This window comes from Staurois parvus, unplaced genomic scaffold, assembly GCF_062004578.1.
Source record: "Staurois parvus isolate SC_StPar_1 unplaced genomic scaffold, SC_StPar_1.0 ptg000135l, whole genome shotgun sequence".
In the NCBI taxonomy this organism is placed as follows: domain Eukaryota; kingdom Metazoa; phylum Chordata; class Amphibia; order Anura; family Ranidae; genus Staurois; species Staurois parvus.
This window is the reverse complement of record NW_028317931.1, coordinates 4812613-4824040: the sequence shown is the minus strand read 5'-3', so window position 1 is coordinate 4824040 and position 11428 is coordinate 4812613. Positions and strand designations below refer to the sequence as shown.

At 49.4% G+C, this 11428-nt stretch overlaps 1 protein-coding gene and 1 pseudogene across 1 annotated transcript in view; both read left to right on the top strand.

Moving 5' to 3' along the window:
* Positions 1-247: 247 nt before the first annotated feature.
* ZW10 (zw10 kinetochore protein) overlaps positions 248-11428 on the top strand; it is a 69421-nt gene continuing 58240 nt past the window's right edge. Inside the window, exon 1 of the mRNA XM_089673081.1 lies at positions 248-398. Coding sequence (XP_089529207.1) covers positions 294-398 — 105 coding nt within the window. The 5' untranslated portion in view covers positions 248-293. The remainder of the gene's footprint in view (positions 399-11428) is intronic.
* Positions 8832-10365, top strand: LOC149465995 (uncharacterized; annotated as a pseudogene).

Sequence of the window (11428 nt, the reverse complement as noted above, 5' to 3'; positions counted from 1 at the left end):
ACACCTGTAGTTGTCCTTCTCGCTCCGCCCTATCGCAGCCAAGCAGCCGCCTCCGTCTCCCAGCATCCTTTCCGAATCCTAATCTTGTCCGTAGCTGTCACTGGACGTGCGCAGTGCATGCCGGGAATTGTAGTTCCGTGGTTGAGCTGTTTGGTGGAAGGTGTGCGCGGAGCCCGGGAGTCAGGACTACAATCCCGGCATGCCGCGCGCTTAAGGCTGACTCTTCCAGTTTGAAAGCGGCCCCGTCAGCGCCGGGCACGGAGTGGGGGGGGGATTAGTGGCGGGAGGGTGGGATGGCGTCGTTTGTGACCGAGGTGCTGGCCAGTTCTGGGCGCCTGGAGAAGGAGGACCTGGGAACCAAGATCAATCGGCTGTCCCGGAAGGTGGAGGAGGTGAAGGTATGTCTGAGAATGAAGAGGACCTGTCACTGGATCACATACACTGTACAGGGATAGACAGGGCGGAGTGTGAGAGGGGGGTGTGCGGTGTACCTACCTGTGTCCACGCCCCCTACACTCCACGCTCTCTATTTACACTCCACGTTCTCTACTCACTCCATGCTCTCTATTTACACTCTGCGCTGTCAACTCACTCCGCGCTCTCTGTTTACACTCCGCGCTCTCTGTTTACACTCCGCGCTCTCTGTTTACACTCCGCGCTCTCTGTTTACACTCCGCGCTCTCTGTTTACACTCCGCGCTCTCTGTTTACACTCCGCGCTGTCAACTCACTCCGCGCTCTCTGTTTACACTCCGCGCTCTCTGTTTACACTCCGCGCTCTCTGTTTACACTCCGCGCTCTCTGTTTACACTCCGCGCTCTCTGTTTACACTCCGCGCTCTCTGTTTACACTCCGCGCTCTCTGTTTACACTCCGCGCTCTCTGTTTACACTCCGCGCTCTCTGTTTACACTCCGCGCTCTCTGTTTACACTTCGCGCTCTCTACTCACTCGGTGCTCTCTACTCACTCCGCGCTCTCTATTTACACTCTGCGCTGTCAACTCACTCCGCGCTCTCTATTTACACTCCGCACTCTCTGTTTACACTTCGCGCTCTCTACTCACTCGGCGCTCTCTGTTTACGCTCCACGCTCTCTGTTTACGCTCCACGCTCTCTGTTTACGTTCTGCGCTCTCTATTTACACTGTGCTCTCTACTCACTCTGCGCTCTTGCTCTCTGTTTACACTTTGCGCTCTCTACTCGCTCCGCGCTCTCTAATTATACCCCGTGTTCTCTATTTACACTGCACGCTCTCTATTTACATTCCGCGCTCGATTTACACTGCACGCTCTCTATTTACACTTCGCGCTCTCTATTTACGCTCCGCGCTCTCTATTTACGCTCCGCGCTCTCTATTTATGCTCCGCGCTCTCTGTTTACACTCCGCGCTCTGTAGTCGCTCCACGCTCTCTATTTACCCTCCACGCTCTGTAGTCGCTCCACGCTCTCTATTTACACTTCGCGCTCTGTTTACGCTCCGCGCTCTCTGTTTACGCTCCGCGCTCTCTGTTTACGCTCCGCGCTCTCTGTTTACGCTCCGCGCTCTCTGTTTACGCTCCGCGCTCTCTGTTTACGCTCCGCGCTCTCTGTTTACACTGTGCTCTCTACTCATTCTGTGCTCTCTACTCACTCTGCGCTCTTGCTCTCTGTTTACACTCCGCGCTCTCTACTCACTCCACACTCTCTATTTATACCCCGTGTTCTCTATTTACACTCCGCGCTCGATTTGCACTGCACACTCTCTATTTACACTCCGCACTCGATTTACACTGCACGCTCTCTATTTACGCTTCGCGCTCTATTTACACTGCCCGCGCTCTATTTACGCTCCGCGCTCGATTTACACTGCGCGCTCTCTATTTACACTCCGCGTTCGATTTACACTGCACGCTCTCTATTTACGCTCCGCGCTCTCTATTTACGCTCCGCGCTCTCTATTTACGCTCCGCGCTCTCTATTTACACTCCGCGCTCTGTAGTCGCTCCACGCTCTCTATTTAGCCTCCGCGCTCTCTATTTACGCTCCGCGCTCTCTATTTACACTCCGCGCTCTGTAGTCGCTCCACGCTCTCTATTTAGCCTCCGCGCTCTGTAGTCGCTCCACGCTCTCTATTTAGCCTCCGCGCTCTGTAGTCGCTCCACGCTCTCTATTTACACTCCGCGCTCTGTAGTCGCTCCACGCTCTCTGTTTACGCTCCACGCTCTCTGTTTACGCTCCGCGCTCTCTATTTACACTGTGCTCTCTACTCACTCTGCGCTCTTGCTCTCTGTTTACACTCCGCGCTCTCTACTCGCTCCGCGCTCTCTATTTATACCCCGTGTTCTCTATTTACACTCCGCGCTCGATTTACACTGCACGCTCTCTATTTACACTCCGCACTCGATTTACACTGCACGCTCTCTATTTACGCTTTGCGCTCTATTTGCACTGCCCGCGCTCTATTTATGCTCTGCGCTCTCTATTCGCTTCGCACTCTATTTATGCTCCGCGCTCTCGCTCTCTATTTGCATTTTGCGCTATTTATACTCCGCGCTCTCTACTCGCTCCGCACTCTCTACGCTTCGTGCTCTCGCTCTCTATTTACACTCCGCGCTCTCTATTTACACTCCGCTCTCTCTACTCGCTCCGCTCTCTCTATTTACACTCCGCGCTCTCTACTCGCTCCGCTCTCTCTATTTACACTCCGCGCTCTCTACTCGCTCCGCCGTCTCTATTTATGCTCCGCGCTTTCTATTTACGCTCCGCGCTCTCTATTTACACTCCGCTCTCTACTCGCTCCGCGCTCTCTATTTACACTCCACACCCTCTACACTCAGCGCTCCGCACTCTCTATTTACACTCCATGCTCTCTACTCGCTCAGCGCTCTCTATTTACGCTCCGCACTCTATTTATGCGCCGCGCTCTCTCTTTACGCTCCGCGCTCTCTTTACGCTCCACGCTCTCTCTTTACGCTCCGCAATCTCGCTCTTTATTTACACTCTGCGCTCTCTATTTACACTCCGTTCTCTCTACGCTCCGCGCTCTCTATTTACGCTCCGCGCTCTCTATTTACGCTCCGCGCTCTCTATTTACACTCCACGCTCTCTCTTTACACTCCGCAATCTCGCTCTCTATTTACACTCTGCGCTCTCTATTTACACTCTGCGCTCTCTACTCACTCCGTTCTCTCTACGCTCCGCGCTCTCGCTCTCTATTTACACTCTGCGCTCTCTACTCGCTCCGTTCTCTCTACGCTCTCGCTCTCTATTTACGCTCCGCGCTCTCTATTTACACTCCATGCTCTCTATTTACACTCCGCGCTCTCTATTCTCCATTCTCCATGCTTTCTACACACAGTGCACCGCGCTCTCTACTCTGTGCTCTCTATTCTCCATGCTCTCTACACACATTGCACCGCGCTCTCTACTCGCTCCGCGATCTCTACTCGATGAAATGTTGAGGTAACATACTCTTTAAAGCTATCGTATTTTTCACTCCATAGGACGCACTTTTTTCCCCCCAAAAAAGGGGGAAAATGTCAGTGCGTCTTATGGAGCGAATGTAAAGCGGCCGGTCCGGTATTTCTGCCGCCACCAAGTCAGAATATCAGGCCGGCTGCTCAGCTCTTCTCTCCTGCAGGACCTTACCTGTTCCTCGCTCCAGTGCTGCAGTCTTCCCGCGGCGGCTTCTGTGACCGCCGGGTGCCCACTGCGCATGCACGAGAAGTGCTGCGCTTTGTGAATGGTCCAGTGTCTTCTGGGACACATGACAGGTCCCAGAAGGCTCCGGGCCATTCACAAAGCTCAGCGCTTCTCGCTCATGCGCAGTGGGCACCCGGCTGTCACAGAAGCCGCCGCGGGAGGAAGAAGGAAGGACAACTCCGCGGAAGTGGGAGCGGGTACCTGTCAAATTCAGGTACCCGTTCCCCCTCCCTCCCCAAAGGTCCGCAGTCCCTGGTCATCCCCTGCACGGTCTGCAGTCCCTGGTCATCCCCTGCACGGTCTGCAGTCCCTGGTCATCCCCTGCACGGTCTGCAGTCCCTGGTCATCCCCTGCACGGTCTGCAGTCCCTGGTCATCCCCTGCACGGTCTGCAGTCCCTGGTCATCCCCTGCACGGTCTGCAGTCCCTGGTCATCCCCTGCACGGTCTGCAGTCCCTGGTCATCCCCTGCACGGTCTGCAGTCCCTGGTCATCCCCTGCACGGTCTGCAGTCCCTGGTCATCCCCTGCACGGTCTGCAGTCCCTGGTCATCCCCTGCACGGTCTGCAGTTCCTGGTCATCCCCTGCACGGTCTGCAGTTCCTGGTCATCCCCTGCACGGTCTGCAGTCCCTGGTCATCCCCTGCACGGTCTGCGCTGTGTCCGCAGTCTCTGGTCATCCCCTGCGCTGTGTCTGCAGTCCATTGGTTCAGAATATTTTTTTTATTGTTTTCCTCCTCTAAAACCTAGGCGCGTCTTATGGTCAGGTGCGTTTTATGGAGCAAAAAATACGGTAAGTTCCACCCAAAAGGAGAAGTTCCACTTTAAGGACTGCTCCCCATTAAGGATTGACACCTTTGATAGATACCCGCTCCCACGTCCGGTCTGATTGCCTAGGCGATCGGAAGCGGAAGGTGTCCTCCCTCCCTGTAGTCTTTTGGTACACGTGACAGGTCCCAGAAGATTACAGAACCATTCACGAAGCGCAGCGCTACTCGCGCATGCGCTGTGGGTACCCGGCTGTGTAGCCGCAAGATATCACAGCCGGGTGCCCACACTGAAGATGCCGGCCTCCTGGAATACAGAACGGCTGGTGAAACGAGCTGCGGGGGACACACCACGGGACTGAGGGACAGGTACAGTTAGGTCCATATATATTTGGACAAGGGCACAATTTTAGATTTTTTCAGGTATTTACCAAAACATATTCAAGTTATAGTCATATAATGGATATGGGCTGAAAGTGCACTCTCAGGTTTAATTTGAAGGTATGTACATCCTAATTGGAGGAATGGTTTAGGAATTACAGCTCTTAAGAGTAGCCATCCCCCCTTTTTCAAGGGACCAAAAGTAATTGGACAAATGAATATAATCATAAATAAAATGTTCATTTGTAATATTTTGTTGAGAATCCTTTACTGGCAATGACTGCCTGAAGTCTGGAACCCATGGACATTACCAAAGACTGGGTTTCCTCCTTTCTGATGCTTTACAATGCTCTACCTGCAGCTGTCTTCAGTTGTTCTTTGTGGGTCTTTTTGCCTTTTAGTTTTCCCTTCAGCAAGTGAAATGCATGCTCAATTGGGTTGAGATCAGGTGATTGACTCGGCCATTGCAGAATATTCTGCTTCTTTTCCTTCAAAAGCTCCTCGGTTGCTTTTGCAGTGTGTTTTGGATCATTGTCTATCTGTACTGTGAAGCGCCGTCCAATCATCTTTGCTGCATTTGGCTGACTCTGGGCTGACAGTATATCTGTAAACACTGCAGAATTCATCCGGCTGCTTCTGTCTTCTGTCACATCATCAATAAACACCAATAACCCAGTGCCACTGGAAGCCATGCATGCCCATGCCACCACACTGCCTCTACCATGTTTTACAGATGACGCTGTGTGCTTTGGATCATGAGCTGTTCCAAGCCTTCTCCACACTTTTCTCTTCCCATCATTCAGGTACAGATTCATCTTAGTTTTATCTGTCCAAATAATGCTTTTCCAGAACTGGTCTGGCTTTTTTAGCAAAGTCTTTTTTTTTTGGCAAAGTCTAATCTGGCTTTTCTATTCTTCAAGTTTATGAATGGTTTGCACCTTGTGGTGAACCCTCTGTATTTGCTCTCGTGAAGTCTTCTCCTGATTGTAGACTTTGACAATGATACGCCCACCTCCTGGAGAGCGTCCTTCACTTGTCTGAATGTTGTGAATGAGTTTTCTGTACCATAGAGAGGATCCTGCGATCATCCACCACTGTTGTCTTCCATGGACGTCCATGCTTTTTTATGTTGCTGAGTTCACCAGTGCATTCTTCTTTCCTCAGAATGTATCAAACTGATGATTTGGCCACTCCTAATGTTCCTGCTATCTCTCTGATGGATTTGTTTAATTTTTGAAGCCTTACAATGGCCTGTTTCACTTGCATGGACAGCGCCTTTGAACGCATGATGTAGGTTCACAGCAATAGATTCCTAATGCAAATACCACACTTAGAATCAACTCCAGACCTTTTCCTGCTTAATTGATGAAGAAATAATGAAGGAGTAGCCCACACCTGGATAATGAAACAGCTTTTGATTCAACTGTCCAATTACTTTTGGTCCCATAAAAAGGGGGGATGGCTACTGTTAAGAGCTGTAATTCCTAAACCCTTCCCCCAATTTGGATGTACATACCCTCAAATTAAACCTGACCATATCCATTATATAACTACAGTATAGCTTGAATATGTTTGGTAAATACTTGAAAAAAACTAAAATTGTGTCCAAATATATATGGACCTAACTGTAAGTGGCTGTTTTTTAAAAGTCAGCAGCTACAGTTTTTGTAGCTGCTGGCTTTTATTTTTTGATAGGTCGAGCGGAACTCCGCTTTAACCACTTGCCAAAAGACGGCTACTGATGGCTCAGTTCTCTGTCTTCACTGAGCCGGGAGCGGTAACTGTAAGTCACTACTCTCTGCTCTGCCTCTCCAGCTCTCATTGGAGTGTCAGCTGTGGAGGGGGCGGTGCACAGAGAGGCTGAGCCAATTGCTGCTGAGGCATCTGGGTGGATCCCGACAGCATTGTTTAGATTCTTCCAGAGCCTAGTTCGACTCGGATGTCAGCCGACAGCAGTCCTTACCCTTCATTCGGCTGTTTCTAGGTCACAGGAGTGCAGAACTAAGTGCAATCCTGTGGCCCAGAAGAGCAGGATGGACAAAAAAAAGCGTTGACCATACTCTTTTAACATGATTTCCTATGGGCCCCATACACATCTGTGCAGTTTCCTGCAGTACATTACCTGAAATGGTTCCGGGACTTTCTTACAGGACGGTGTGCTTTTGGCTCCATAGACTTCCATGGGAGGTATGTACCTACATTTTGGTGTTTTTGGTAGGGTTTTGTTTAACAACCATTCTACTTCTACAGAAAAAACCTGCATGAGCAGGAAATGCATCAAGGAAGGTATGTCACCAGCATGTTGCAAACAGTGTGTTTTCCTGCACCGGATCACATGGTATCTCGTACCATGCGTTTTAAAAAGTAGTGCATGCAATACTTTTGGTGCAGTGTGATTTCAGTCCTTTCCAAATGATTGGGCTGCAATCGCACCACACAGGACTGCATGTGGATCATACGGATGCATGCATGGTGTAAACTGGCCCTGAATGAGCCCTAAATGCAGCATTGGTGTAAACTGGACCTGTTGGAAACAATGGATCTCTACCTGTCATTGTGTTGGATGGAGGATGGTATGAGTAAGATCATTGCAGTTTACAATATAAATTAGAAAACAGTTTCAGCTTTAGTTGTTTACTATCATTGTCTGGGCCATTGTTCCAATAATTCAATCATTTTCTGTTCTGTGTGACACTTGTCAGCTGGACAGGAAGTGAGAGTAAATATCACCAATGGGGACACCAATCACCAATGGGGACACCAAATCCTCCCTCCTCCCCTCCGTACATAAATAAAAAAAGTAGTTTAATTTGGACATTCCGTTTGGATCCGCGCAACATTATACTGACTGGAATGTAGAGGAATTTGGTGAATGACCATTCTTCTTGGGTTTGCTGGTTCTCATTGTTTTTGCACATTCTTTGATCTGAGTTCACTCCTAAGTGGAACTATCCTTTGATCTTTACCTGATATTTCCTCTGACACTTCAATCCTTCTGGAATTGCATAGAACAGCCCTCTATATTGCATATTAGGACAGTGCAGGGTTGGTATGTTCTTGTGAAGTATTGTTATGACATGAGATCCTGGAGCTGGCATTTGTTGCTGTGCAGCTAATGCCGTGTTACTAAATGTGGCTATGTTCAGTCATAGGCAGACACGTGACATTTTACATAGAGACTAAGTACAGTGGATTTAGCATTATTAGAACCTGCCAGTAAACACACGGTATGTAAAGCTCTCCTGTCTGAAACCGGACAGTATGCTCTGCGATTTATACTAGCTGCTCACAGGTGGTTGTTAGCATTTTCATGTTGTTTGATGAAAAGCATCCCAAATGCTGCCGAACTGCTCAGAAAGTAGCAAATATTATGGTCACTTTCTAAACGCACGATAACTGCTTGCTAATCTCTTCCAAATATTTTAACGGGGGCACTTGTAGTGAGCAGAAGTGATTCGGTGACTGACACACATGAATCCTCTCAATGATCGCCTGCGAATCAGACCCTGACACCAACTGTCTCATTATATATTAGGCAGTGAGCATTTAAGATAACTTTGAGACCTGATTCCTGTTAACCACCATGGTATTGTTCTTATCTCTGGGTGAAATTATTTCCCAGTCATGTAAGAGTGTGTGTGTTGAGTTGAGGAAGTCACTTAGACCAGAAGATGGTGGCATTGGAGAAGAAGTCACATGGACAGCAGCAGACGGTGGAGAAGTCACTTGGAGAGCAGCAGATGGGGGAGTTGGAGGAGAAGTTACTTGGAGATCAGCAGATGGTGGAGTTGGAGGAGAAGTCACTTGCAGAGCAGCAGATGGTGGAGTTGGAGGAGAAGTCACTTGCATAGCAGCAGAAGGTGGAGTTGGAGCAGAAGGCACTTGCAGAGCAGCAGATTGTGCAGTTGGAGAAGTCACTTGCAGAGCAACAGATGGTGCAGTTGGAGGAGAAGTCACTTGCGGAGAAGCAGATGGTGCAGTTGGAGAAGTCACTTGCAGAGCATTAGATGGTGCAGTTGGAGAAGAAGTCACTTGGGGAGAAGCAGATGCTGCAGTTGGATGAGAAGTCACTTGCAGAGCAGCAGATGGTGCAGTTGGATGAGAAGTCACTTGCAGAGCAGCAGATGGTGCAGTTGGATGAGAAGTCACTTGCAGAGCAGCAGATGGTGCAGTTGGATGAGAAGTCACTTAAAGAGCAGCAGATGGTGCAGTTGGATGAGAACTCACTTGCGGAGAAGCAGATGGTGCAGTTGGATGAGAAGTCACTTGCGGAGAAGCAGATGGTGCAGTTGGAGAAGAAGTCACTTGGGGAGAAGCAGATGGTGCAGTTGGAGAAGTCACTTGGGGAGAAGCAGATGGTGCAGTTGGAGAAGTCACTTACAGAGCAGCAGATGGTGCAGTTGGAGGAGAAGTCACTTGCAGAGCAACAGATGGTGCAGTTGGAGGAGAAGTCACTTGCGGAGAAGCAGATCGTGCAGTTGGAGAAGTCACTTGCGGAGCAGCAGATGGTGCAGTTAGAGAAGAAGTCACTTGCGGAGAAGCAGATGGTGCAGTTGGAGAAGTGACTTGCAGAGCAGCAGATGGTGCAGTTGGAGAAGAAGTCACTTGCGGAGCAGCAGATGGTGCAGTTGGAGGAGAAGTCACTTGCGGAGCAGCAGATGGTGCAGTTGGAGGAGAAGTCACTTGCGGAGAAGCAGATGGTGCAGTTGGAGAAGAAGTCACTTGGGGAGAAGCAGATGGTGCAGTTGGAGAAGAAGTCACTTGCGGAGCAGCAGATGGTGCAGTTGGAGGAGAAGTCACTTGCGGAGAAGCAGATGGTGCAGTTGGAGAAGAAGTCACTTGGGGAGAAGCAGATGGTGCAGTTGGAGAAGAAGTCACTTGCGGAGAAGCAGATGGTGCAGTTGGAGAAGTCACTTGCAGAGCAGCAGATGGTGCAGTTGGAGAAGAAGTCACTTGCGGAGCAGCAGATGGTGCAGTTGGAGGAGAAGTCACTTGCGGAGAAGCAGATGGTGCAGTTGGAGAAGAAGTCACTTGGGGAGAAGCAGATGGTGCAGTTGGAGAAGAAGTCACTTGGGGAGAAGCAGATGGTGCAGTTGGAGAAGAAGTCACTTGGGGAGAAGCTTATGGTGCAGTTGGAGAAGAGGTCACTTGGGGAGAAGCAGATGGTGCAGTTGGAGAAGAGGTCACTTGGGGAGAAGCAGATGGTGCAGTTGGAGAAGAAGTCACTTGGGGAGAAGCAGATGGTGCAGTTGGAGAAGAAGTCACTTGGGGAGAAGCAGATGGTGCAGTTGGAGAAGAAGTCACTTGCGGAGAAGCAGATGGTGCAGTTGGAGAAGTCACTTGCGGAGCAGCAGATGGTGCAGTTGGAGGAGAAGTCACTTGCGGAGAAGCAGATGGTGCAGTTGGAGAAGTGACTTGCAGAGCAGCAGATGGTGCAGTTGGAGAAGAAGTCACTTGCAGAGCAGCAGATGGTGCAGTTGGAGAAGAAGTCACTTGTGGAGAAGCAGATGGTGCAGTTGGAGAAGAAGTCACTTGTGGAGAAGCAGATGGTGCAGTTGGAGAAGAAGTCACTTGCAGAGCAACAGATGGTGCAGTTGGAGAAGAAGTCACTTGTGGAGAAGCAGATGGTGCAGTTGGAGAAGTCACTTGCAGAGCAGCAGATGGTGCAGTTGAAGGAGAAGTCATTTGCAGAGCAGCAGATGGTGAAATTGGAGAAGAAGTCACTTGCGGAGAAGCAGATGGTGCAGTTGGAGGAGATGTCACTTGGAGATCAGCAGATGGTGCAGTTGGAGAGGTCACTCGGAGAGCAGCAGATGGTGGATTTGGAGGAGTAGTTATTTGCAGAGCAGCAGATGATGGAGTTGGAGAAGTTACTTGGAGAGCAGCCAATGGTGGAGTTGGTGGAAAGGTCACTTGGAGATCAGCAGATGGTGGCGTTAGAGAGGTCACTCGGAGAGCAACAGATGGTGGATTTGGAGGAGTAGTCACTTGCAGAGCAGTAGATGATGGAGTTGGAGAGCAGCCAGTGGTGGACTTGGTGGAGATGTCACTTGCAGAGCAGCAGATGGTGGAGTAAGATCTCCTAATCAATAGTGGAAGAAACCACTTGGCCCACCATGTGAGAACACAAAGGTGTTTCTCTATCCTGGGGACACTGGGAAGTCATGTTCTTGTTTTTTGCCAAAGCAGCTGAGGTACTCTGGAGATGAGAAATTGAGGAAGCATTTCTCTGGCTCCTTTTGGAGTTGTGCCAAGCAAAAGTGAGTACATTATGACATTTTGCAAGTCTGCCTCAACAATAAAGCAATGTCTTATTGTGGCCTGTTGAGAGAACGGGGAACAAGTTATATATGACCTTTAATTTAATGTGCCGTTACTCAAAGCCTTTAAAAAACCTAGGATTTAACATCTAGAGCAAGCACCTATATCAGAGGGAGAAAACCAGATGTTTTATAGAAATTGAGTGTGATCTAGTAGGGAGCAAGGCACTGACCTTTTTTGTTTTTTTTAATCATGTCTGAAGTAACTACATACACTACATTCATTCTTAGATTGAAAATACACCGAATATTACTGTTACAGCTGCATGTTTGCTGTATTTGAC